This window comes from Scyliorhinus canicula, chromosome 14, assembly GCF_902713615.1.
Source record: "Scyliorhinus canicula chromosome 14, sScyCan1.1, whole genome shotgun sequence".
In the NCBI taxonomy this organism is placed as follows: domain Eukaryota; kingdom Metazoa; phylum Chordata; class Chondrichthyes; order Carcharhiniformes; family Scyliorhinidae; genus Scyliorhinus; species Scyliorhinus canicula.
The window spans coordinates 122036726-122064471 of record NC_052159.1 but is presented as its reverse complement, the minus strand read 5'-3'; the positions used below and the strand labels follow the sequence as shown (position 1 = coordinate 122064471).

The following is a 27746-nucleotide window of genomic DNA, read 5'->3' as shown; positions in this document are numbered from 1 at the left end:
TCCCGCTCGTCTCCGTCCCCTTTCCCGCTCCGTCTCGTCCCCTTTCCCGCTCCGTCTCCGTCCCCTTCCCGCTCCGTCTCCGTCCCCTTTCCCGCTCCGTCTCCGTCCCTTTCCCGCTCCGTTTCCATCCCCTTTCCCGCTCCGTCTCCCTCCCCATTCCCGCTCCCTCCCCTTTCCCACTGCGTCTCTGTCCCCTTTCCCGCTCCGTCTCCTTTCCCGCTCTGTCTCCTTTCCCGCTCTGTCTCCATCCCCTTTCCCGCTCCGTCTCCATCCCCTTTCCTGCTCCATCTCCCTCCCCTTTCCCGCTCCGTCTCCATCCCCTTTCCTGCTCTGTCTCCCTCCCCTTTCCCGCTCCATCTCCCTCCCCCCCTTTCCCGCTTCATCTCCGTCCCCTTTCCCGCTCCGTCTCCTTTCCCGCTCCGTCTCCGTCCCCTTTCCCGCTCCGTCCCCTTTCCCGCTCCGTTTCCATCCCCTTTCCCGCTCCGTCTCCCTCCCCTTTCCCGCTCCGTCTCCTTTCCCGCTCTGTCTCCGTCCCCTTTCCCCGCTCCGTCTCCATCCCCTTTCCCGCTCCGTCTCCCTCCCCTTTCCCGCTCTGTCTCCCTCCCCTTTCCCGCTCCGTCTCCATCCCCTTTCCTGCTCCGTCTCCCTCCCCTTTCCCGCTCCATCTCCCTCCTCCCCTTTCCCGCTTCATCTCCGTCCCCTTTCCCGCTCCGTCTCCTTTCCCGCTCCGTCTCCGTCCCCTTTCCCGCTCCATCTCCGTCCCCTTTCCCGCTCCGTCTCCGTCCCCTTTCCGCTCCGTCTCCGTCCCCTTTCCCGCTTATCTCCGTCCCCTTTCCCGCTCCGTCTCCGTCCCCTTTCCCGCTCTGTCTCCCTCCCCTGTCCCGCTGCGTCTCCCTCCCCTGTCCCGCTCCGTCTCCGTCCCCTTTCCCGCTCCGTCTCCGTCCCCTTTCCCGCTCCGTCTCCGTCCCCTTTCCCGCTCCGTCTCCGTCCCCTTTCCCGCTCCGTCTCCGTCCCCTTTCCCGCTCCGTCTCCGTCCCCTTTCCCGCTCCGTCCCCTTTCCCGCTCCGTCTCCCTCCCCTTTCCCACTGCGTCTCTGTCCCCTTTCCCGCTCCGTCTCCTTTCCCGCTCTGTCTCCGTCCCCTTTCCCGCTCCGTCTCCATCCCTTTCCCGCTCCGTCTCCCTCCCCTTTCCCGCTCTGTCTCTGTCCCCTTTCCCGCTCCGTCTCCATCCCCTTTCCGCTCCGTCTCCCTCCCCTTTCCCGCTCCCTCCACCCCCTCCCCTTTCCCGCTCCGTCTCCGTCCCATTTCCCGCTTCGTCCCCTTTCCCGCTCCGTCTCCGTCCCCGCTACGTCCCCTTTCCCGCTGCGACTGTCCCCTTTCCCGCTCCGTCTCCCTCCACTTTCCGCTCTATCTCCGTCCCCTTTCCCGCTCCGTCCCCTTTCCCGCTCCGTCTCTCCCCCCTTTCCCGCTCCGTCTCCGTCCCCTTTCCCGCTCCGTCTCCGTCCCCTTTCCGCTCCGTCTCCTCCCCTTTCCCGCTCCGTCTCCCTCCCCTTTCCCGCTCCGTCTCCCTCCCCTTTCCCGCTCCGTCTCCGTCCCCGTTCCCGCTCCGTCTCCGTCCCCTTTCCCGCTCCGTCCCTTTTCCCGCTCCGTCTCCGTCCCCTTTCCGCTCTGTCTCCCTCCCCTTTCCCGCTGCGTCTCCGTCCCTTTCCGTCTCCGTCTCCGTCCCCTTTCCCGCTCCGTCTCCGTCCCCTTTCCCGCTCCGTCTCCGTCCCCTTTCCCGCTCCGTCTCCGTCACCTTTCCCGCTCCGTCTCCGTCCCCTTTCCCGCTCCGTCTCCGTCCCCTTTCCCGCTCCGTCTCCTTTCCCGCTCCGTCTCCGTCCCCTTTCCCGCTCCGTCTCCGTCCCCTTTCCCGCTCCGTCTCCGTCCCCTTTCCCGCTCCGTCTCCGTCCCCTTTCCGTCTCCGCCCCCTTGCCCGCTCCGTCTCCGTCCCCTTGCCCGCTCCGTCCCCTTTCCCGCTCCGTTTCCATCCCCTTTCCCGCTCCGTCTCCCTCCCCTTTCCCGCTCCCTCCCCTTTCCAACTGCGTCTCTGTTCCCTTTCCCGCTCCGTCTCCTTTCCCGCTCTGTCTCCATCCCCTTTCCCGCTCCGTCTCCATCCCCTTTCCTGCTCCGTCTCCCTCCCCTTTCATGCTCCGTCTCCATCGCCTTTCCTGCTCCGTCTCCCTCCCCTTTCCCGCTCCATCTCCCTCCTCCCCTTTCCCGCTTCATCTCCAGTCCCCTTTCCCGCTCCGTCTCCTTTCCCGCTCCGTCTCCGTCCCCTTTCCCGCTCCGTCTCCGTCCCCTTTCCCGCTCCGTTTCCATCCCCTTTCCCGCTCCGTCTCCTTTCCCGCTCCGTCTCCGTCCCCTTTCCCGCTCCGTCTCCGTCCCCTTTCCCGCTCCGTTTCCATCCCCTTTCCCGCTCTGTCTCCGTCCCCTTTCCCGCTCCGTCTCCATCCCCTTTCCCGCTCCGTCTCCCTCCCCTTTCCCGCTCTGTCTCTGTCCCCTTTCCCGCTCCGTCTCCATCCCCTTTCCTGCTCCATCCCCTCTCCCTTTCCCGCTTCATCTCCGTCCCATTTCCCGCTCCGTCTCCTTTCCCGCTCCATCCCCTTTCCCGCTCCATCTCCGTCCCCTTTCCCGCTCCGTCCCTTTCCCGCTCCGTCTCCCTCCCCTTTCCGCTCCGTCTCCTTTCCCGCTCCGTCTCCCCCCTTTCCGCTCCGTCTCCGTCCCCTTTCCGCTCCGTCCCCTTTCCCGCTCCGTCTCCGTCCCCTTTCCCGCTCTGTCTCCCTCCCCTTTCCCGCTGCGTCTCCGTCCCCTTTCCCGCTCCGTCTCCGTCCCCTTTCCCGCTCCGTCTCCGTCCCCTTTCCCGCTCCGTCTCCGTCCCCTTTCCCGCTCCGTCTCCATCCCCTTTCCCGCTCCGTCCCCTTTCCCACTCCGTCCCCTTTCCGTCTCCGCCCCCTTGCCCGCTCCGTCCCCGTCCCCTTGCCCGCTCCGTTTCCATCCCCTTTCCCGCTCCGTCTCCCTCCCCTTTCCCGCTCCCTCCCCTTTCCCACTGCGTCTCTGTCCCCTTTCCTGCTCCGTCTCCTTTCCCGCTCTGTCTCCATCCCCTTTCCCGCTCCGTCTCCATCCCCTTTCCTGCTCCGTCTCCCTCCCCTTTCCCGCTCCGTCTCCATCCCCTTTCCTGCTCCGTCTCCCTCCCCTTTCCCGCTCCGTCTCCCTCCCCTTTCCCGCTCCATCTCCCTCCTCCCCTTTCCCGCTTCATCTCCGTCCCCTTTCCCGCTCCATCTCCTTTCCCGCTCCGTCTCCGTCCCCTTTCCCGCTCCGTCTCCGTCCCCTTTCCCCGCTCCGTCCCCTTTCCCGCTCCATCCCCTTTCCCGCTCCGTCTCCCTCCCCTTTCCCACTGCGTCTCTGTCCCCTTTCCCGCTCCGTCTCCTTTCCCGCTCTGTCTCCGTCCCCTTTCCCGCTCCGTCTCCATCCCCTTTCCCGCTCCGTCTCCCTCCCCTTTCCCGCTCTGTCTCTGTCCCCTTTCCCGCTCCGTCTCCATCCCCTTTCCTGCTCCGTCTCCCTCCCCTTTCCCGCTCCATCTCCCTCCTCCCCTTTCCCGCTTCATCTCCGTCCCCTTTCCCGCTCCGTCTCCTTTCCCGCTCCGTCTACGTCCCCTTTCCCGCTCCATCCCCTTTCCCGCTCCATCTCCGTCCCCTTTCCCGCTCCGTCCCCTTTCCCGCTCCGTCTCCGTCCCCTTTCCCGCTCCGTCTCCCTCCCCTTTCCCGCTCCGTCTCCCTCCCCTTTCCCGCTTCGTCTCCGTCCCCTTTCCCGCTCCGTCTCCGTCCCCTTTCCCGCTCTGTCTCCCTCCCCTTTCCCGCTCCCACCCCTTTCCCGCTGCGTCTCCGTCCCCTTTCCCTCTCCGTCTCCTTTCCCGCTCTGTCTCCGTCCCCTTTCCCGCTCCGTCTCCGTCCGCTTTCCCACTTCGTCGCCGTCCCCTTTCCTGCTCCGTCACCCCCCCTTTCCCGCTCCGTCTCCCTCCCCTTTCCTGCTCCGCCTCCATCCCCTTTCCCGCTGCATCTCCATCCCCTTTCCCGCTCCCTCTCCTTTCCCGCTCCGTCTCCGTCCCCTTTCCCACTCCGTTTCCGTCCCCTTTCCCGCTCCGTCTCCCTCCCCTTTCCGCTCCGTCTCCGTACCCTTTCCCGCTCCGTCTCCCTCACCTTTCCCGCTCCGTCTCCGTCCCCTTTCCCGCTCCATCTCCCTCCCCTTTCCCGCTGCGTCTCCGTCCCCTTTCCGTCTCCCTCCCCTTTCCCGCTCCGTCCCCTTTCCCGCTCCGTCTCCGTCCCCTTTCCCGCTCCGTCACCTTTCCCGCTCCATCTCCCTCCACTTTCCGCTTTGTCTCCGTCCCCTTTCAAGCTCCGTCCCCTTTCCCGCTCCGTCTCCGTCCCCTTTCCCGCTCCGTCTCCCTCCCCTTTTCCGCTACGTCTCCCTCCCCTTTTCCGCTCCGTCTCCCTCCCCTTTTCCTCTGCGTCTCCTTTCCCACTCCGTCTCCGTCCCCTTTCCCGCTCCGTCTCCGTCCCATTTCCCGCTTCGTCCCTTTTCCCGCTCCGTCCCCTTTCCCGCTCCGTCTCCGTCCCCTTTCCCGCTGCGTCTGTCCCCTTTCCCGCTCCGTCTCCCTCCACTTTCCGCTCCGTCTCCGTCCCCTTTCCCGCTTCGTCTCCGTCCCCTTTCCCGCTCCGTCCCCTTTCCCGCTCCGTCTCCGTCCCCTTTCCCGCTCCGTCTCCGTCCCCTTTCCCGCTCCGTCTCCGTCCCCTTTCCGCTCCGTCTCCCTCCCCTTTCCCGCTGCGTCTCCGTCCCCTTTCCCGCTCCGTCCCAGTCCCCTTTCCCGCTCCGTCCCCGTCCCCTTTCCCGCTCCGTCTCCGTCCCCTTTCCCGCTCCATCTCCGTCCCCTTTCCTGCTCCGTCTCCGTCCCCTTTCCCACTCCGTCCCCTTTCCCGCTCCGTCCCCTTTCCCGCTCCGTCCCCTTTCCCGCTCCGTCTCCGCCCCCTTGCCCGCTCCGTCTCCGTCCCCTTGCCCGCTCCGTCCCCTTTCCCGCTCCGTTTCCATCCCCTTTCCCACTCCGTCTCCCTCCCCTTTCCCACTGCGTCTCTGTCCCCTTTCCCGCTCCGTCTCTTTTCCCGCTCTGTCTCCATCCCCTTTCCCGCTCCGTCTCCATCCCCTTTCCTGCTCCGTCTCCCTCCCCTTTCCCGCTCTGTCTCTGTCCCCTTTCCCGCTCCGTCTCCATCCCCTTTCCTGCTCCGTCTCCTCCCCTTTCCCGCTCCATCTCCCTCCTCCCCTTTCCCGCTTCATCTCCGTCCCCTTTTCCCGCTCCGTCTCCCTTTCCCGCTCCGTCTCCGTCCCCTTTCCCGCTCCGTCTCCGTCCCCTTTCCCGCTCCGTCCCCTTTCCGTTTCCATCCCCTTTCCCGCTCCGTCTCCCTCCCCTTTACCACTGCGTCTATGTCCCCTTTCCTGCTCCGTCTCCTTTCCCGCTCTGTCTCCGTCCCCTTTCCGCTCCGTCTCCATCCCCTTTCCTGCTCCGTCTCCCTCCCCTTTCCCGCTCTGTCTCTGTCCCCTTTCCCGCTCCGTCTCCCTCCCCTTTCCCGCTCCGTCTCCCTCCCCTTTCCGCTCCATCTCCCTCCTCCCTTTCCCGCTTCATCTCCTTTCCCGCTCCGTCTCCGTCCCCTTTCCCGCTCCGTCTCCGTCCCCTTTCCCGCTCCGTCTCCGTCCCCTTTCCCGCTCCGTCTCCGTCCCCTTTCCGTCTCCCTCCCCTTTCCGCTTCATCTCCGTCCCCTTTCCCGCTTCGTCTCCGTCCCCTTTCCCGCTCCGTCTCCCTTCCCTTTCCCGCTCTGCCTCCGTCCCCTTTCCCGCTCTGTCTCCATCCCCTTTCCCACTCCGTATCCCTCCCCTTTCCCGCTCCGCCTCTGTCCCCTTTCCCGCTTCGTCTCCCTCCCCTTTCCCGCTCCGTCTCCCTCTCCTTTCCCGCTCTGACTCCCTCCCCTTTCCCGCTCCGTTTCTATCCCAATATCCTTATGGGGTGATTTCCCGCTCCGTCTCCCTTCCCACTCCATCTCCGTCTCCGTCCCCTTTCCCGCTCCATCTTCGCCCCCTTTCCCACTCCATCTCCGTCTCCATCCCCTTTCCCACTGTGTCTCCGGCCCCTTTCCCACTCCGTCTCCGTCTCTGTTCCCAAATCAAAAATGAGCAATGTTAAAATAAAACATTGTTATGTGGAGAAGCATCACGTGAGGATATAATATAATTAGAGGAGTGGCAGAGCAGCTCAGGTCCGTGCAGTAACCAACCCATTCCTCATGGGAACTCCAGGCTTCTTCTCCTGTCCTGGAGAACTGCAAAAAGTGCAGCTGCAGCAGCCTGTGCTTGTTGTTTCACTGTGGCATATACGTATGTGAGACTGAGAATTTTGTAGATAGCATGCTTATAGATGTAACCATTACATGTACAAGGGTATGCAGGCAGAGGGGGAATGGGTGACGTGCAGGCAAGAAAGACCAAAGCAGGTAGTGCAAGAGTTCCCTGATTGCGTCTCATTCTTTAAGCAGTATTCTGGGCTGAATACTGGAGGGAGTGATGGTTCCTCTGTGGAATATAACCAGAGTGAATTCCATGACTACATAGTTGGCTTTGCTGTAAAGGGATGCAAGACAAGTAACAGAAAAGCTAGTGCAACAGGAAGTGTGATAGTTATGGAACAGGTAGGTGTTTCTGTGGCTGCAGATGTAATCCAGGATGGTATATTTCCTTCCTAGTGCCAGAGTCGAGGATGTCACTTAGTGTCTCAGCCACTGCGAGAGGGAGAAAAAACCCAATATCCTTATGAGGTGATTTGTTGCAAAAATCAGGGGCTGGTTTAGCACAGGGCCTGGTTTAGCACAGGGCTAAATAGCTGGCTTTTAAAGCAGACCAAGGCAGGCCAGCAGCACGGTTCAATTCCCGTACCAGCCTCCCTGAACAGGCGCCGGATTGTGGCGACTAGGGGCTTTTCACAGTAACTTCATTTGAAGCCTACTTGTGACAATAAGCGATTTTCATTTCATTTTTTCATTTCATTTCAAATGACAATGTTACTAGAGTGTGAGGGGCTGTAAAATTATAGAATTTATACATGTACCATCTCCGAGCTGCACCGTAGCAACTCACCAAGGCTCCTTCGACAGCATCTTCCAAACCGCAAGCTTCTACCACCTATAATGCAAGGGCAGCAGATGCAATATATTGGAGCTATATTGCAATTCTTTAAATATTGGAAGGGCAGCACTGTGGCGCAGTGGTTAGCACTCTCACTGACCTTTGTGACCACAGTATTTATATAGCTAGTCCAGTTAGGTTTCTAGTCGATTCTCTCTTATTGGAGATGACTACTGTCTGACACTTGTGTGGCACCAATTTTACTTATCACTTATCAGCCAAAGCCTGGATATTGTCCAGGTCTTGCTGCATATGAACATGAATTTCTTCAGTATCTGAGCATTTGCGAATGGTAATGTGTGATCATCCATGAATAGCCCCACTTCTGACACATGATGGTGGGAAGGTCATTAATGAAGTAGCTGAAGATGGCTGGCTTAGGATATTATCCTGAGGAACTTCTGCAAAGATGTCCTGGAATTGAGATCATTGACCTCCAATAACTACAACCACCTTCCTTTAGGCATTCTATAGGTCGGTATGACTCCAACCAGTGGAATGTTTCTCTTCACAATTTCCATTGTCATCAGTTTTGCAAAGGCTTTGATGCCACATTAGGTCAATAGTTGCCTTGATGTCAAAGGCAGTCACTTGCTGATCCTCTTATTTTCATTTCATTTTCACGTCATTTCATTTTACCACATCTTGAGTTTATTGTCGAGTTAATAATGGAGGATCAGATCACTCTAAACTGGAGGGTTGAGGAAATACCCCACCACTTATAAAGATGAAATAGAAAATCGAAGACACCTTTCCGTTTGCAGACAGTAGTGAGAGGAGAAATCAGGGTTTAAATTAATCCCCCTCCTGTCTGTATGAAGATACAATTCCAAAGTGAGTGCAGGGGCAGAATGGCCTGGTGCACAAACATTGAAGGTGAAGGGACAGGTTGAGAAAATGCTTTATAAAGCATACAGGAGCCTGGACTTTATGAATAAGGCAATAGAGTACAAAGGCAAGAAGGCATTATACAACTGTACAAGATACTGCTTTGGCCTCAAGTGCAGTACCAGTTCCGGTTACCACACTTTGGAAGGATATAAAGATATTGGATTCACCAGAATGGTTCCAAGGATGAGGAACTCGTGTTACATGGATAGATTGAAGAGACGAGCTGTTCTTCTTGAAGATAAGAGCAAGAGGAGATTTGATAGATGTGTTTAAAATCATGGGGGACCCAGAGTAGATAGGGGGTAACTGTTCTGTTGGCAGAAGAATCGAGAATAAGGTTCAAGGATATTGGCAAAAAAAGTAATGTCGACATGAAAAAAAATATTTTTACAATCAAAGTGTTTAGAATCTGTAATGCATTGCATGAGAGTATGGTGGAAGTAGATTCAATTGAAGCCATCATAAGAAAACTGAATTTTTATCTGAAGTGAAAAGATTTTTAGGGCAATGGAGACAAGGCAGAAGAGTGGAACTTAATGAGATGTTCTTGCTGAGAGTCAGCAAGGACAGGATGGGCAAGAGTCTTCTTCTGTGCCATGACTATTCAACGTTTCTAACTTACAAAATGATATCATAGAAAAAGAAGCCAGGCTGTAAGTAATTGACCATTCAATATGAAAAGCAATTTAGAACAGTACCTGGTACTCATAAGTACATGATTCTAATTTTCTGCGCCTTCTTTTCCGAAAACAAAACTTACCTCTTTTAATATCAGAATCTCGTTAGTAGCGCTTAGATATTGAAGTTGATGAGTCACGAGAATACGAGGTTTATTTTTCAAAATCCCAGTTATACACCTAGAGAGAATAAAAATTAGCAATTTCTCAGTTGTTCAATTTATTGCCATACGTGACTTTAGACCATATCTGTCTCAGGGTAGATTTTGGGATGCTAACCTGGCTCGAGATCAGCTGAAGACTTTTAGGTCCAGAGGAGATCCATGTCATCAAAGTGATACCCCAAAACGAGAAGATATTACAAAATGACAATGGAAAAAGGGAGCATCAATCAATTAACCTGAAGAAGCTCCAGAGGCATGGCTCAAAAAGAATAGGACCGTAAAAATAATCATGTGGAGAAAACTTTCATTCTACCGTGTGGAAGAAACTTGCCCTCACTATTTCTTCCAGATTACTGCGTATAGAGCTGCCCATGTGCTACATCACTATCTGTGAACATAGAGATATCTAGACAGCCTTGACAAGTGTCAAAGCCTGAGACGACAATGGGTATATCTTTCTTTTTAAAAAAAAATAATTTTTATTGAAATTTTTTACAAAAAATATAACAAACAATGACAAGCTACAATAAAGAAACATAATAAGTACAGTAGTCCCCCGTTATACCGCGCTCCGCAATACCGCGGTTCGCTCTCTCCCCCACACCCACAGGGGGGTCTCCCCCACACCCGCCCCCCTCCTCTCCCCCCCAACACCCGCCCCCCTCCTCTCCTCCCCCTCCTCTCCCCCCCCAACACCCTCCCCCCCTCTTCTCCCCCCCAACACCCGCCCCCCCTCAGGTTTATGGACCCCAACTGTCAGTTGTGTCAATTTCAGCGGCCGGCTGATAGTTTCAGTGAGAGAGCAGCTTCCCTCTCTGGATCAAAGTGAGCCGGCCGCTGAAATTGACACTGCCGGCTGCTCTCTCCCTCCAATCAGAAACATTAAAACTTAAAAGTTGGATTGGAGGGAGAGAGCAGCCGGCAGTGTCAATTTCAGCGGCCGGCTCACTTTGATCCAGAGAGGGAAGCTGCTCTCAATGAAATAATCAGCCGGCCGCTGAAATTGACACTGCCGAGGGGGGGGCGGGTGTTGGGGGGGGGGGGGGGAGAAGAGGGGGGGCGGGTGTTGGGGGGAGGGGGGGCGGGTGTTGGGGGGAGGGAGAAGAGGGGGGGCGGATGTTGAGGGGGGCGGGTGTTGGGGGGGAGAGAAGAGGGGGGGCGGGTGTTGGGGGGGAGAGAAGAGGGGGGGCGGGTGTTGGGGGGGGAGAAGAGGGGGGGCGGGTGTTGGGGGGGGAGAAGAGGGGGGGCGGGTGTTGGGGGGGGAGAAGAGGGGGGCGGGTGTTGGGGGGGAGGAGAAGAGGGGGGGCGGGTGTTGGGGGGAGGAGAAGAGGGGGGGCGGGTGTTGGGGGGGGAGAAGAGGGGGGGCGGGTGTTGGGGGGGGAGAAGAGGGGGGGCAGGTGTTGGGGGGGGAGAAGAGGGGGGGCGGGTGTTGGGGGGGGAGAAGAGGGGGGGCGGGTGTTGGGGGGGAGAAGAGGGGGGGAGGGTGTTGGGGGGGGAGAGGAGGGGGGGAGAGGAGGGGGCGGGGGGAGAGGAGGGGGGCGGGTGTTGGGGGGGGAGAGGAGGGGGGAGGGTGGGGGGGAGACCCCCCTGTGGGTGTGGGGGAGAGAGGGTGGACCTGCGGGTGTTGGGGGAGAGAGGGGGGCCCTGCGGGTGTTGGGGGAGAGAGGGGGGCCCTGCGGGTGTTGGGGGGGGGGGAGAGGGGGGGGGGCGCGGGTGTTGGGGGGGGAGAGGTGGGGGGGGCGCGGGTGTTGGGGGGAAGAGGGGGGCGGATGTTGGAGGGGGGGGCGGGTGTTGGGGGGGGGAGAAGAGGGGGGGCGGGTGTTGGGGGGAGGGGGGCTGGTGTTGGGGGAGGGAGAAGAGGGGGGGCGGATGTTGAGGGGGGCGGGTGTTGGGGGGGGAGAGAAGAGGGGGGGCGGGTGTTGGGGGGGAGAAGAGGGGGGGCGGGTGTTGGGGGGGGAGAAGAGGGGGGGGCGGGTGTTGGGGGGGGGAAGAGGGGGGGCGGGTGTTGGGGGGGAGGAGAAGAGGGGGGTGGGTGTTGGGGGGGGGAGGAGGGGGGGCGGGTGTGGGGGAGACCCCCCTGTGGGTGTGGGGGAGAGAGGGTGGACCTGCGGGTGTTGGGGGAGAGAGGGGGGCCCTGCGGGTGTTTGGGGGAGAGAGGGGGGCCCTGCGGGTGTTGGGGGAGAGAGGGGGGCCCTGCGGGTGTTGGGGGAGAGAGGGGGGCCCTGCGGGTGTTGCGGGAGAGAGGGGGGCCCTGCGGGTGTTGGGGGGGAGAGGTGGGGGGGCGCGGGTGTTGGGGGGGAGCGGGTGTGGGGGAGACCCCCCTGTGGGTGTGGGGGAGACCCCCCTGGGGGTGTGGGGGAGAGAGGGTGGACCTGCGGGTGTTGGGGGAGAGAGGGGGGCCCTGCGGGTGTTGGGGGGGAGCGGGTGTGGGCGGGTGTGGGGGAGACCCCCCTGGGGGTGTGGGGGAGAGAGGGTGGACCTGCGGGTGTTGGGGGAGAGAGGGGGGCCCTGCGGGTGTTGGGGGAGAGAGGGGGGCCCTGCGGGTGTTGGGGGACGGGGGAGGAGAGGGGGGGGAGGGGGCGAGCCGGAGGGTGTGGGGAGGGGGCGAGCCGGAGGGTGTGGGGGGACAGGGGGAGAGCTGGACGCTGTGGGGGAGAGCAGGAGGGTGTGGGAGAGAGGGGGAGAGGGAGCGAGCCGGAAGGTGTGGGGGGAGAGGGGGCGAGCTGGACGCTGTGGGGGAGAGCAGGAGGGAGAGGGAGCGAGCCGGAGAGTGTGGGGGGAAGAGGGGGCGAACCGGAGGGTGTGGGGGGAGAGGGGGCGAGCCGGAGGGTGTTGGGGGGGGGAGAGGGGGTGAGTCGGAGGGTGTGGGGGGGGAGAGGGGTCTAGTTGGAGAATGTGGGGGGAGAGGGGGCGAACCGGAGGGTGTGGGGGGAGAGGGGGCGAGCCGGAGGATGTGGGGGGAGAGGGGGCAAGCCGGAGGAAAAAAAAAGAAATTGACACTGCCGGCTGCTCTCTCCCTCCAATCAGAAACATTAAAACTTAAAAGTTGGATTGGAGGGAGAGAGCAGCCAGCAGTGTCAATTTCAGCGGCCGGCTGATTTCAGTGAGAGCAGCTTCCCTCTCTGGATCAAAGTGAGCCGGCCGCTGAAATTTTAATTGGATCCACGATGGGGGTTTTAAATTTATTTAAAAATCTATGCTAGCACTTCCCATTGAGAGTCTACGGGGGTCTGACCTCTCCCCCCGCCCCCCCCGTAGACTCACAATGGGAAGCGCTAGCATAGATTTTTAAATAAATTTAAAACCCCCATCATGGATATCCGCGGCTCGGATACAACGCGGGTGGCTGTCTTGGACCCCAACACCCGCGTTATAAAGGGGGACTACTGTATAACACCCCCAAGACCGTAGCAATGCATATATCACACCCCCCACCCCCCCCCCCAACCCAGTAAACAAGAGAACATAAAAATAAATTAAAATTAAATAAATAAACATAGTCAACGCCCCCCCCCCCGAGTATATCTTTCTTAAAGGGTTAGTGTTATTGTTAACTGGTGTTATTGGCAGGGGTTTAGAGAACTCCAAAGTATGTAATGGAGATCATCTGACCCACAACTTTTACTAGATTGTGGTATGGGGAGCACACGGCCCATTCTACAGGTGTGGTGCAGTGGAAATTTAGAAGTAATTTTTAAAGCAAAACAATGTTTATTCTATGAACTCAGTTAACATTTTTAAAACATAGTGAACACCTTTGCAACCATCAATTCAAATACACCCCCCAAAGAATGCAACACTCGAAGTAATTCTTAAACTTTCCTTTTAACATCCATAAGACAAAAAGAACCCTTTGTACAGAAAGACATCAGGCTTAACTTCACTACTGAGAACAGTTACCACGTTGAAATCACCAAATGGACATTCATAATAATATTAATAATCGCTTATTGTCACAAGTAGGCTTCAATGAAATTACTGTGAAAAGCCCCTAGTCGCCACATTCTGGCGCCTGTTTGGGGAGGCCGGTACGGGAATTGAACCTGTGCTTCTGGCATTGTTCTGAATTGCAAGCCAGCTATTTAGCCCACTGTGCTAAACCAGCCCCTGGTTACAGAGATTCACACACATCCTGCTGTGATTGCAGCTTCTCCAAAACTAAAACTAAACTAAAAAACAGACACACCCAAGCTTTTCCTCAAAGCGAAACTAAAAAGCAGAGCCAGAGCTCAGCTCCACACACTCTGACATCACTGCAGCCACTTGAGCAGACAAACATTTCTTAAGTGACATTCCCATGACACCTTCAATCAACTTCAAGATGGTTTCATTTTTCACCTTTTCACTTTCCTTTATGAAATGCAGAGAGTAAGTATACATTTTCATTTAAAAAAAAACAACACACGCAAACAGGTATAATAATATAGTCCATTTTAGTTCTTCTTCCTCCAACTGGAATCCTTCTCGATTGACCGTTTCTTTGAGCAAGAAGGTCTCTGCACGATCCGTCCATTTCTCTACGCCTCGACATTTCTCTTTAAAGTCAGATACTTTAGTTCAGTCTGATCACCGAGTCCCTTGTAATTCTCCAACACAGGAGCATTAGTTATCATAGCTTTCAGGCAGTCAAATGCCTGTTGAAACTCCGCTGTCCACTGAAAATGTTGACGTTTCTTCAGCAAGTCCATCAATGGAGCAATCACGCTACAAACATTCTGCATAAATGTTCAAATAAATCCACTCATGACAAGAAATTGCATTATTTCCCTTTGTGTTGAGGGTATTGGAAACTCCTCAATAACTTTTATTTTCACTGATTGTATTTCTGTGGGTAGTCCATATCTAGTAAATTTCTGTGGGTAGTCCATATCTAGTAAAGAATTTAAGTAACTCCTCCACAATCGCTATTTTGTTACCTGTGTGGTAGGTAACATGTGCTACTCAATCCTTGGTTAGTGATGAGGTATTAAGCCCGATGAAGAAGATTCAAAATCTTCCAGTGGTAACAAAAGGTTTATTGAATAACTACAACAATATTTACATGGGTTCTTTACTTTAATTTTGATACTAGTGATAAGGTTAACAAGATCTAACTATGGTAACTATACGTAACTCCATTGGCCATCTAAACTAGACTGCTGTTGCTTTGACCTCAGTGCACCCAAGCAAGACAGAGAGACCTAATGTGGCTGCCTTTTATACCGCTGTTGGTCCGGCCCTCTAGTAATCATGTGGTGCGACTGATTACATATTAACCCCTTGTGTAGGCGACTTCCGGTTGCGGTGATGCAGAGCTAGGCCGCACGTTCGGAGGCTCCTGCTTTTTTCGGACTTTTGGGCTCTTTTAAGGGCCCCTAACGGCGCTATCCGGACGTTTCCCGGTGTGGGAAGACATCAGCTGCGCCTCTGTGCCGGTGGATGGACTGGACCAGGAGCGGGGCGGTCAAAAAATCGGTTTTGGAGCAGAGAAAGGTGCGAGGGAGGAAAGATGGCGGCGGGCAGGGAATCGGCAGCATGGCGGCAGTGGGCGCAGGAGCAGCTCCATCGCTGCTTCAGGGAGCTGAAAGCTGAGCTGCTGGAACCGCTAAAGGCCTCGCTTGACAAGCTCACAGCGACTCAGACAGTCCAGGGGGCAGAGATCCGCGAGGTCGGGCAAAAGGCCTCGGAGAATGAGGACGAAATTCTAGGCCTGGCGGTGAAGGTGAAGGCGCACGAGGCGCTCCACAAGAAATGGGAGGCGAGGCTCGAGGAAATGGAGAACCGCTCGCGGCGGAAGAATGTGCGGATCCTGGGCCTCCCGGAGGGGCTGGAGGGACCGGACTTGGGGGCCTACGTGGTCATGATGCTGAACTCGCTAATGGGAGAGGGGTCCTTCCAAGGGCCCTTGGAGCTGGAGAGGGCCCATCGAGTGTTGGTGAGAAGGCCCAAGCCGAACGAGCCGCCAAGGGCGGTGCTGGTGCGGTTTCACCGCTTCGTCGACCAAGAATATTTGCTGAGGTGGGCTAAGAACGAGAGAAGCAGCAGGTGGGAGAATGCGGAGGTCCGAATTTACCAGGACTGGAGTGCGGAAGTGGAGAAAAAGAGGGCTGGTTATAACCGGTCAAAGGCAGTGCTGCACAAGAGAGGGGTGAAGTTTGGCCTGTTGCAGCTGGCGCGCCTTTGGGTCACTTATAAAGACCGGCAGTACTACTTTGACTCCCCGGAAGAGGCCTGGGCCTTTGTCCAGGCAGAGAAGCTGGACTCGGACTGAGGATGGGGGGGGGGGGGGGGGGGGGGGGGGCGCACGACACAGATGTATAGTGTTCGGAGGCTCTGTTCTCCCTTGCTCTTTTCTGTTAGTTTTTGTTTTTTCTTTCTTGTGGGAAGTTTGGGGGATGTTTTGCAGGCCCGCTGTGGCGCGAGCCTTCTCTTCCCGCGTTTTGGGGCGAGGTTGAAGCTGAAGGCGCGGGTTTTTTCCCGCGCTGGAGTCGGAATGGGGGGGGACTGTGCCGGTCGGGGGGGAATGGTGGTTGGGTCACACCGGGGGGGGGGGGGGGGGGGGGGGGGTCTTGGGGTGGCGGGAGCAGCCGGGGTCAGCAGGAGTCGGCTGACTTACGGAAGTACAATGAGAGGGGCAACGCAGCTAGTGGGGGGAAGGGTTCCGGGTTGCTGCTGGAAGGGCTGAAGGAGAACTGATGGTGCTAGGGGGGGTCGGGATGAGGATCTGCCACCGTGGGGAAAGGGCCATGCGGGGACTGCGGGCACGTGGTTGGCCGAGGAAGAGTTATGGCTGATCGGCGGAGAGGGAGGGGGAATAGCCCCCCGATTCGGCTGGTGACATGGAATGTAAGGGGGCTGAACGGGCCGGTCAAGCGGGCCCGGGTGGTGGCGCATTTGAAGGGGCTGGGGGCGGATGTGGCTATGCTCCAGGAGACGCACCTTAGGGTGGCGGATCAGGTTAGGCTGAGAAGAGGGTGGGTTGGACAAGTGTTCCATTCGGGGTTGGATGCGAGGAACGGTGGTGGAGATTTTGGTGGGGAAGAGTATGTCGTTTGTGGCGTCGAGTGTGGTGGCGGATAGTTGTTGCAGATATGTGATGGTGAGCGGTAGGTTCAATGGGGAGCGGGTGGTGCTGGTTAATGTGTACGCCCCAAATTGGGACGATGCAGGCTTTATGTGGCGTATGCCGGGCCGGATTCCAGACCTTGAGACGGGGGGGCTTGATAATGGGAGGAGATTTCAATACAGTGCTAAACCCAGCACTGGATCGCTCCAGGTCGGCGGCGGCGGCCACAATGCTGAGGGGGTTCATGGACCAGATGGGAGGAGTGGATCCTTGGAGGTTTATGAGGCCGGGGGGTAGGGAATTCTCGTTCTTCTCCCATGTCCCATGTGCGTCTCCTGGAGCAATCCGGCTTACTCCCGGATTGACTTTTTTGTCTTTAGCAGGGCGTTGATTCCGAGGGTGGTAGGGGCGGAGTATTCGGCGATAGCCATCTCGGATCACGCCCCGCATTGGGTGGACCTAGAGCTGGGGGAGGAGAGGGACCAATGCCCACTGTGGAGGTTAGAGGTGGGGCTGCTGTCAGACGAGGAGGTATGCGGGTGGGTCCGAAGGTGCATAGAGGGGTATTTAGAAACTAATGATAATGGGGAGGTGAAGGTGGGGGTGGTCTGGGAGGTACTGAAGGTGTTGGTTAGCGGGGAGCTGATTTCCATTAGGGCGCATAGGGAGAGGGGGGAGAAAAGGGAGAGGTTGGTGGAGGAAATGATGAGGATGGACAGGAGGTATGCGGAGGTCCCGGAAGAAGGGCTATTGAGGAAGCGTCATAGTGTAGCCCTCTAAGATGGACACCAGTCTACAAAATGGAGAACCGCAAAGAATACAGGGAAAAACAGCCATAGTTAGGACACACAGCTTGCAGAAGCATTTAGCATTTTTGCACATACAAAACCGATTTCAAGGCTGCTGCAGAAACTCAGCCAAAGGTGCAAATAGGAAAGCGATCTGCATACTAATGAGGTGATACTGGCCCAGTCCCAGATACAATAGAAACATTTTAAGTATCAATCGATACTTTTCTATAGCTACCCAGCCAGGATGGCGCCAGAGAAACCAGAACAATGGCCCCTAGGAACCGCCCCAGCCATCGAGAAACAACCCCAGGATAGGGGAGTTCAAAACGTATCGATCGGGAAAGACCCAATCGATGAGGGAACCGCCCCAAGGGGGCCTGGACCTCCTGGGACCTATGAAAAGAAGGTCCCACACATGATTCGGTCTGTTGCTTCCTGACTCCGGCCTAGGCTGTTGCATCCTGACTCCAGCCTCCAGATCCTGTCTTTCATCACCGGCCGTTGAGCATCAGCCATCTATCAGTAAGTGCCAAAACAACGATCGCTACGTGACCCAGGCATTGCTTATACTCTTGCCGACTTTAATAACCAGAAGTTGCAGACCAAGAACGGGACGAAGGCCTTGCCCCCCTGACCTTGCCTGTTCCTTTCTAGATAAGTATTTAGTCGTTTAATAGTAGGAATAAGTATTAGTCTTTTAGCGTGTGCATGAGTATTTATTATATTTGTTATAATAAACACTAATTGTTTGGACTTACTGATCGGTGTTTAGATTTATTGCTTTGAACTTGACCTTGATAACTTGTGACGGTGTCTTTTACAGCACCTGGTGACTCCAGAGCATAGATACAGAGCCAAAACAGTGTTAAGCACATGTCCTTTATTGGAGGCGTGTTAATCACACTAACAGTAGAACGAGCAACAATAGTCTCCAAGCTAAGTTTGATATATTGACCACCAGGAAAGCGGAGGCGCAGTGGAGGAGGGTGCAAGGGGCGGTATACGAATACGGGGAGAAGGCAAGTCGGATGCTGGCCCACCAGTTCCGGAAGCGGGAGGCGGCGACGGAGATAGGGGGAGTTAGGGATGGAGGAGGGGGTCTGGTGCGGAGTGCAAGGGGCATTAACGGAGTTTTTAGGACCTTCTATGAGGAGTTAGACCAGTCAGTGCCCCCTGGGAAAGAGGGGGGAATGGACCGCTTTTTGGATAAGCTAGAGTTCCCGAGAGTAGGGGAGGAGCAGGTGGAGGGTCTGGGGGCGCCAGTTGAGCTGTAGGAGCTGGTCAATGCGATGGGGAGTATGCAGTCAGAGAAGGCACGAGGGCACGATGGGTTCCCAGTGGAATTTTATAAGAAGTTTTCAGACCTGCTGGGCCCGCTGCTAGTGAGGACCTTGAATGAGGCAAGGGAGGGGGGGGGGGGGGGGGGGGCTCCTAGTGAGGACCTTGAATGAGGCAAGGGAGAGGGGGGCTTTGCCCCCAACGATGTCCAGGGCGTTAATTTCATTGATTCTGAAGTGGGATAAGTACCCCCTCCAGTGTGGGTCATACAGGCCGATTTCGCTCCTCAATGTGGACGCGAAACTGCTGGCCAAGATATTGGCCACGAGGGTGGAGGATGTGGTGCCGCAGGTTATTCACGAGGATCAAACGGGTTTTGTGAAGGGGAGGCAGTTGAACGTTAATGTGCGGCGGCTTCTTAATGTCATAATGATGCCCTCGGTGGACGGGGAGGCGGAGATAGTGGCGTCGATGGATGCGGAGAAGGCCTTTGACAGGGTGGAGTGGAGATACCTGTGGGAGGTTTTGAGGAGGTTCGGGTTTGGTGAGGGATTTATTAGGTGAGGCTGTTGTATGATGCCCCGGTGGTGAGTGTGGTGATGAATGGGAGGAGGTCGGAGAACTTTTGGTTGTACCGGGGGATGAGGCAGACTGTCCCCTGTCTCCCCTGCTGTTTGCGTTGGCGATCGCACCCCTGGCCATGGCGCTGAGGGAATCGAGGAGCTGGAGGGGGATAGTGCGGGGGTTGGGGGGGGGGGGGGGGGGGGGGGGGGAGGAGCACCGGCTGTCGTACGCAGACGATTTATTGTTGTACGTTGCAGATCTGGCGGGGGGATGCCGGAGGTAATGAGGATTCTTGGGGAGCTCGGGGACTTCTCTGGGTATAAGTTCAACGTGGGGAAGAGTGAGCTGTTTGTGGTGCATAAAGGGGACCAGGAGAGAGAGATAGGGGAGCTTCCACTGAAAAGGGCAGAGAGGAGCTTCAGATACCTGTGGGTCCAGATAGCCAGGAGCTGGGGGGCCCTGTATAGGCTAAACTTTACGAAGTTGGTGGAGCAATGGAGGAGGAGTTTAGGAGGTGGGATGTGTTGCCACTCTCCCTAGCGGGCAGGGTCTAGTCGGTTAAAATGACGGTGCTCCCGAGGTTTCTGTTCCTATTCCAGTGTCTACCCATCAAGATCCCGAAGGCTTTTTTCAGGAGGGTCAGTAGGAGTATTACGGGGGCGCAGAAGACCCCGAGGGTGAGGAGGGTATTCCTGGAGCGGGGTAGGGAAGTGGGCGGGTTGGCGCTGCCCAACCTGTGTGGGTGCTACTGGGCTGCGAATGTGGCAATGATACGTAGGTGGGTGATTTAGGGGGAGGGGCGGCATGGAAGAGGTTGGAGGCAGCGTCCTGTGTGGGCACGAGCTTAGAGGCGCTGGTGACGGCGCCGTTGCTGCTCCCCCAGCAAGATATTCTACGAGCCCGGTAGTGGTGGCTACCCTCAAAATCTGGGGGCAGTGGAGGCGGCATAGGGGGGAGGTGAAGGCTTCAGTTTGGTCCCCGGTACGGGGGAACCACCGGTTTGTACCAGGGAGGATGGACGGAGGATTTTTGAGCTGGCACAGGGCAGGTATCAGGCGGATGGGGGACCTCTTTCTCAATGGGAAGTTTGCGACCTTAGAGGAATTGGAGGGGAGGTGAGGTCTCCCCCCCAGGGAACACCTTCAGGTATATGCAGATTAGGGCATTTGTTATGCGGCAGGTGGCGGAGTTTCCACTGTTGCTGCCAAGGGGGGTTCAGACAGGGTGCTCTCGGGGACGTGGGTCGGTGAGGGGAAGATCTCGGCAATCTACCAAGTGATGCAGGAGGGGGAGGAGGACTCGGTGGAAGAGCTGAAAGAGAAGTGGGAGGAGGAGCTGGGAGAGGAGATCGAGGAAGGGACGTGGGCGGATGCTTTGGGGAGGGTGAATTCCTCCTCCTCTTGCGCGCGGCTTAGTTTAATCCAACTAAAGGTGCTGCATAGGGCGTATTTGACTGGGACCATGCTGAGCCGGTTCTTTCGGGGCGAGGACAGGTGTGGCAGGTGTTCAGGGAGCCCAGCAAATCACACCCACATGTTCTGGGCATGTCCTGCGTTGGAGGGCTTTTGCGGGGACCTTGTCAAGGGTGGTTGGCTCCAGGCTGGAAGGCTGGAGCCAGGCTGGGGGCTCACAATGTTCGGGGTAGCATTGGAGCCGGGAGTGCAGGAGGCGAAAAGGGCCGGAATTCTGGCCTTTGTGTCCCTGGTAGCCCAGCGCAGGATTTTTTTTACAGTGGAAGGATGCGAAGCCCCCAAGCGCAGAATCCTGGATCAATGACATGGCTGGGTTCATCAAACTGCAGAGGGTCAAGTTTGCCCCGAGGGGGTCGGTGCAAGGGTTCTTCCGGCGGTGGCAGCCGTTTCTAGACTTCCTGGCGGAGCATTAGGGGGCGGGGGCTGGGGGGTTACTTGTTCGCTATGGGGGAATGGGTGTATGGTTTCATGCTCATTATTTTTGTTAATTTATTGCTTTTGTATTGGGGGGTTACTGTTTTTCTTTGTTTTGTTGGCTAAAATTTGTTGAAAATTTGAATAAAAATTATTTTTTTAAAAATTAACCCCTTGTGTACATGCACACATTGAGATCACTACAATCGTTTTAGCTGTAATATTACATGCTGGAAGGGCCTCTGGAAACCTAGTAGACACATCCATTATAGTCAAAATATATTGATTCCCACTTTTCGTTTTAGGAAGCGGTCCTACGCAATCAATTAAGTCCCTTGTAAAAGGTTCCTCAAATGCTGGAATGCGTATTCAGGGCACTGGTTTTATCACGGCTTGAGGTTAACCGATCACTTGACATGTGTGACATGATCGACATAATTTAACTACATGTTTTTGTAGTCCAGGCCAATAAAAAAGTTTTTGTATTTTAGCTTGAGTTTTCCTTACTCCCAAATGACCTCCCACTGGTACCTCATGTGCAACTCGCAACATCTCCTTTCTATACCCTACCGGCAATACTACTTGATGAACTTCTGCCCACTTTTCATCCGACTGCATATATAAAGGTCTCCATTTTCACATCAAGGCATCACTTTTACTGTAATGACACTCTGCAATACACTCAGATTCCTCTTCCGTGTGTGCTTTCTGATACATCCAGTTTACTGCATCTTTTCCTCAACTAAAAATATCCGCCTCATCCTCCACCTCTTCGTGTTCTTTATCAACCCATCTGATCAAAAATCGTTTCTGATAATTGCACTTCAACTTTATCTTCACTCTTTGATTTCTCCTCTTGTCTTAACCTGTGACTTTGCGACCTTGTTACTACACATAGAACATTACAGCACAGTACAGGCCCTTCGGCCCTCACTGTTGCGCCGACCTGTGAAACCACTCTAAAGCCCATCTACACTATTCCCTTATCGTCCGTATGTCTATCCAATGACCATTTAAATGCCCTTAGTGTTGGCGAGTCCACTACTGTTGCAGGCAGGGCATTCCACGCCCTTACTACTCTCTGAGTAAAGAACCTACCTCTGACATCTGTCCTGTATATCTCTCCCCTCAATTTAAAGCTAAGTCCCCTCGTGCTAGCCATCACCATCCGAGGAAAAAGGCTCTCGCTGTCCACCCTATTTAATCCTCTGATCATCTTGTATGCCTCAATTAAGTCACCTCTTAACCCTCTTCTCTCTAACAAAAACAGCCTCAAGTCCCTCAGCCTTCCCTCATAAGGGGCAGCAGGGTAGCATGGTGGTTAGCATAAATGCTTCACAGCTCCAGGGTCCCAGGTTCAATTCCCGGCTGGGTCACTGTCTGTGTGGAGTCTGCATGTCCTCCCCCTGTGTGCGTGGATTTCCTCCGGGTGCTCCGGTTTCCTCCCACAGTCCAAAGATGTGCGGGTTAGGTGGATTGGCCATGCTAAATTACCCGTAGTGTCCTAATAAAAAGTAAGGTTAAGGGGGGGGGGGGGGTTGTTGGGTTACGGGTATAGGGTGGATACGTAGGGTGATCATGGCTCGGCACAACATTGAGGGCCGAAGGGCCTGTTCTGTGCTGTGCTGTACTGTTCTATGTTCTAGATCTTCGCTCCATACAATGGAACACTACTCCTCTCACCCTGAATTCCACATATTACCACCTTTTCTGGCAATATTCTTCCAAAACTACATATCTCCTCATCACTTACCATTAAAACTGACGAGCTCCCGTATCTCTTAAAATTGTGACTTCTTTAACTGCTCCTCCTGATACACATGAGTAAACTTTACCCACACAAGTAAATTCTTTAAATCGATTTGACACCTTCTTATCAATCACCTCTTGATCAGGCTGTATAATCTTTTGCACCTCCTTAGCTTCACTTGGGCTTTCCTTTACCACTTAAAAAAAAACCACTTATCCTGTTTTACCACAACAGCCTTCCCAGTGCTTTTCTTCAACCACCAACACTGTGACTTTACATGGCCTAGTTTATTACAGTGAAAACATTTGAAACTTTTCATTTCTTTTCCACCCTCCTGGATTTCCTTTTTAGTCTGAGGTACACTCTCCTTATTATTTCCCATCAGATCACATTTACTTTTACCACTTGAGTATTTCTCATGTCCCCGGTTTCTATCCCTCACAGGTTGAAACTGATGTCGGAAACCAAGCTTTGATTTATGAACTAATTCATAATCATCTGCCATTTCTGCTGCTAATCTCGCAGTTTTAACCCTCTGCTCTTCCACATGAGTTCTCACTACATCAGGAATTGAATTTTTAAACTCCTCCAAAAGTATAATTTTTCTGAGAGCTTCATACGTTTGGTCTATTTTCAAAGCCCTTATCCACCTATCAAAAGTACTCTGTTTGATCCTTTAAAACTCCATGTATGTTTGACCAAATTCTTTCCTTAAATTTCTAAACTTTTGTCTGTTGGCTTCAGGCACTAGTTCATATGCACCAAAGATGGATTTTTTCACCTCCTCATACGACTCAGATACCTCCTCTGATAGTCATGCAAACACTTCACTAGTTCTACCTACCATCTTTGTTTAAATCAGTAATACCCACATCTCCTGTGGCCATTTCATTTGTTTAGCTACCTTCTCAAATGAAATGAAAAAGGCTTCCACCTTCTTCTCATCAAACCTTGGCATGCTTGGACATATTTAAATAGATCCCCACCAAGCCTTCGCCTATGACGCTCTTTCGCATTATCCTCATCAATATCCTCCAACTATACGTTTCCCTTTATGTCTGCCAATTTTAACTGACTGTCATGTTTCATGGCCATTTTCTGAAGTTCAAACTCTCTCCTTTTATCTTTTTCCCTGATCTGTATCTCCCTTTGTTCTTTTTGTTCACTAGGGCTATTCTTTCTGTTTTCGATTTCGACTTCGGTCACTGTCTGTGTGGAGTCTGCACATCCTCCCCGTGTGTGCGTGGGTTTCCTCCGGGTACTCCGGTTTCCTCCCACAGTCCAAAGATGTGCAGGTTGTGTGGATTGGCCATGATAAATTGCCCTTAGTGTCCAAAATTCTATGATTAACCTAGGACAAAAGTTCGGCACAATATCGTGGGCCGAAGGGCCTGTTCTGTGCTGTATTTCTCTATACTTTTCCTTTATTCTCTTTTTCTTTTTCCTCTCTATCTCTTTCTTTATCCTCTCTCTCTCTTTAGTATTCAAGCTGCTTTTATTCTTTTTCATGTTCCATTTATTGAAGTTGTAACTGAATTTTTTTCCAATGAGTCAAACTGTATCTCAGACAATTTTAAATGCTTAGCCACTGCCATAATTACCTCACCTTTTTGCATTTTGTCAGGTAATGTTAACTGCAATGTTTTTGCCAAATCTAACAGTCTGCTTTTAGTCTCTGCCCGTGAGGTAGTGTGTGTGACTGTCTCCACCCCCAAAAACTTCAGAGCCTCTGAAAGAGCCATTGTCCACAACACACTCCCTGTTTAAACTGAAATACCACATCTGAAAAGCAACCACAATATGCACTCACCCCTCACTGTCTTTGAGTTCACTAAGCAAATCCAATAGATAGACTTTTATCCCAGACGAGCCCCCAATTTATCATGCGCCAGGGTTTCAAGAACCCCAAAGTATATCATGGAGATCGCCTGACCCACGACTTTTATTAGATTGTGGTATGGGGAGCACACGGCCCAGACTACAGGTGTGGTACAGTGGAAATTTAAAAGTAATTTAAAGCAAAACAATGTTTATTCTATGAACTCAGTTAACCTTTTTAAAACATAGTGAACATCTTAGCAACCATCAATTCAAATACACCCCCCAAAGAATACAACACTCTGAGTAATTCTTAAACTTTCCTTTTAACATCCATAAGACAAAAAGAACCCTTTGTCCAGAAGACATCAGGCTTAACTTCACTATTGAGAACAATTACCACTTTGAAATCACCAAATGAACACTCATAAGCTTGCAGATATTCACACACATCCTCCAGTTCTCCAAAACTAAAACAAAACTAAAAAATAAAGACACATCCAAGCTTTTCCTCAAAGCGAAACTAAAAAGCAGAGCCAGAGCTCAGCTCCACTCACACTCTGGCATCACTGCAGCCACCTGAGCAGACAAACATTTCTTAAAGTGACATTCCCATGACAATAGGCCTTTTCTCTGATCAGGGAATGCATTTGTTTTAGCATCTCACTATATTTGCACCACAAACTGCTGGAAAGTCAAGGCAGGAAGATACGAATATAATAGGAAATGGCTTATTTCCTTCAAATTAAAGAAAAGGACAGAAAATAAAAGTAAAAGACAAAGAGGGAAACAGGTGCATTGAAGTATAGTGACAGAAAATGAAGAAATAATGTGGGCTTGTAAGAAAGTAACTGCAATAGTCCTCATATAGATTGAACAAATCAAATTGGTAACATTAGCCTGGAGCAGGCTAAATTCAGGGTCGCGGAGTGATTGTGCCATTCCCTATCACGGGAGAAGTACCCAACGGCCGCAACTGGCTATTCAGAATGCCAGCCACAACCAGCTTTAAGTTGAGAATGCCAGCCGTAACTGGCCTTTAAATGGGAACACTAGTCTTCTCACCAGAAGCGGTGGCAGAGAGCAGAAAATGCCCGTCACGGACAGTACAAGCCTTATAGGTTCGGGCTTTGGGCTCAAAATCATGGAGGAGATATTTCTCCATTTGTAGCTGCCAGCAAGCAAGCAATAGGACTGTGTGAAGAACTGAAGATGGATCATTTTGTAATAAAGAAGTGAGAACCCGAGGCACAAACAGGCCAAAATCACACAGTTGAATCTCTCGATTCTCAGGACAGTCCATGGCAGCACAAAGCAGTGCTGGTGTGATCTGTATTCATAGCTCCAGGGCCTATGGTGAACAACTCATTAAGAAGAAACTGAAATCAAGAACAAAGCAGTAGAAAGATGATTGCTTGCGGTATGACACTTAATATTGCCAATGCAAATCAGGATGCAAAGCCCATGTGTGTTACATGCAGGGAAGTGCTCGCAAATGAAAGTTTAAAACCTTCAAAACTTCAACGGCATTTGAAGACTAAGCATGGCTAGTTCAAGGACAAACCTCTTGATACATCGAGACTTGTCGGATTCCAGACAAGTCTTTGGGAGGGGGCACCGCCACAGAGACAACCCCCCCCCACTCCCCCATGGAAAATTTTAAAAATACAACTTTGCTTGCCAATGATAATCATGTACCATAAGACATGAAATTCAATAAAAACAATTAAAAAGAAAGGATGCATCGAAAACTTAAATCTTTAGCTGAAGCCCTTAACAGAAATATAACACTCTAATGGTGGAAATGGGAGGGGTGGACCCTTGGAGGTTTCTGCACCCGAGGGAACGGGAGTATTCGTTTTTCTCAACAGTCCATAAGGTATACTGGCGGATCAACTTTTTTGTGGTGGGGAAAGCTTTGCTGGCTGGGGTTAAGGGGTCGGAGTACTCGGCAATTGCAGTGTCAGATCATGTTCCGCATTGGGTGGATATGGTACTGGAGAAGGGGGCAGTGCAGAGGCCGGGGTGGAAATTCAATGTGGGACTTTTGGGGAACCAAGTGTTCTGTGACCAATGAGTTCTCGCAGGGATCGTTGTTAGTCCCTTGCTGTTTGTTGTTTTTTTATAAATGATTTAGATATGAATGTAGAGGATTCAACAGCAAGTATCCCGAAGACACGAAAACTGGTGGGGTGGTAAATACATGATAAGCAGCAGGACCCTGGGAAGCACAAAGGATCAGAGAGATCTTTGAGTGCATATACACCAATCCCTTAAGGTAGCAGAGCAGGTGGATACAGTGATTAAGAAGGCATATGGTATACTTGCCTTTATTAGCCAAGGCATAGAGTTTAAGAACAGGGAAGATTTGCAGGAACTGTATGAAACATTGGGCGGAATTCTCCGCTCCCGGGAAAAATCGGGAGGGCCGTCGTGAACTCGGCCAAGTTTCACGGCGGCCTCGGAGGCCGCTCCTCGCCCCCTATTCTCCCCTCCCGGCGGGGCTAGGAGTGGCGCTCCGTAACTCTCGGCCACTGGGCGGCGCGCCGAGTGTGATGCGACGGTGGCGCCTATGTGACGTCAGCCACGCATGCGCAGGTTGGGCGGCTCCAACCCGCGCATGCGCGGCTGACGTCACGGCGGCTGATGGCTCAAACCCACGTATGCGAAGTTGCCGTCTTCTCCTCCGCTGCCCCGCAAGACGTGGCGGCTTGATCTTGCGGGGCGGCGGAGGGGAAAGAGTGCGTCCCTTTGCGACGCCAGCCTGACGATCAGTGGGCACCGATCGCGGGCCAGTCCCCTCCCGAGCACGGCCATGGTGCTCAATCCCCTCTCCGCCCCCCACAAGCCACAAACTTACCTTTGGCGCCCATGTTCACGACGGCAGCGACCAGGTGTGGTTGCCGCCATCGTGAACCGGTCGGGAACGGCAGGCCGCTCGGCCCATACAAAGAACAAAGAACAAAGAAAATTACAGCACAGGAACAGGCCCGTCGGCTGTCCCAGCCTGCGCCAATCCAGATCCTTTATCTAAACCTGTCTCCTATTTTCCAAGGTCTACTTCCCTCTGTTGCCGCCCGTTCATATACCTGTCCAGATGCCTCTTAAATTATGCTATCATGCCCGCCTCTACCACCTCCGCTGGTAAAGCATTCCAGGCACCCACCACCCTCTGCGTAAAAAACTTTCCACGCACATCTCCCTTAAACTTTCCCCCTCTCACCTTGAAATCGTGACCCCATGTAATTGACACCCCCACTCTTGGAAAAAGCTTGTTGCTATCCACCCTGTCCATACCTCTCATAATTTTGTATACCTCAATCTGGTCCCCCCTCAACCTCCGTCTTTCCAACGAAAACAATCCTAATCTACTCAACCTTTCTTCATAGCTAGCACCCTCCATACCAGGCAACATCCTGGTGAACCTCCTCTGCACCCTCTCCAAATCATCCACATCCTTCTGGTAATGTGGCGACCAGAACTGCACGCAGTATTCCAAATGTGGCCTAACCAAAGTCTTATACAACTGTAACATGACCTGCCGACTCTTGTACTCAATACCCCGTCCGATGAAGGCAAGCATGCTGTATGCCTTCTTGACCACTTTATCGACCTGCGTTGCC

At 53.9% G+C, this 27746-nt stretch overlaps 1 protein-coding gene across 1 annotated transcript in view; it reads right to left on the bottom strand.

The window, feature by feature from the left end:
* Window positions 1–27746, bottom strand: part of abcc4 (ATP-binding cassette, sub-family C (CFTR/MRP), member 4) — a 655673-nt gene that overhangs the window by 292266 nt on the left and 335661 nt on the right. The window contains exon 14 of the mRNA XM_038817953.1: window positions 8911–9007. Within this exon, the coding sequence (XP_038673881.1) occupies window positions 8911–9007 (97 nt within the window). The remainder of the gene's footprint in view (window positions 1–8910; window positions 9008–27746) is intronic.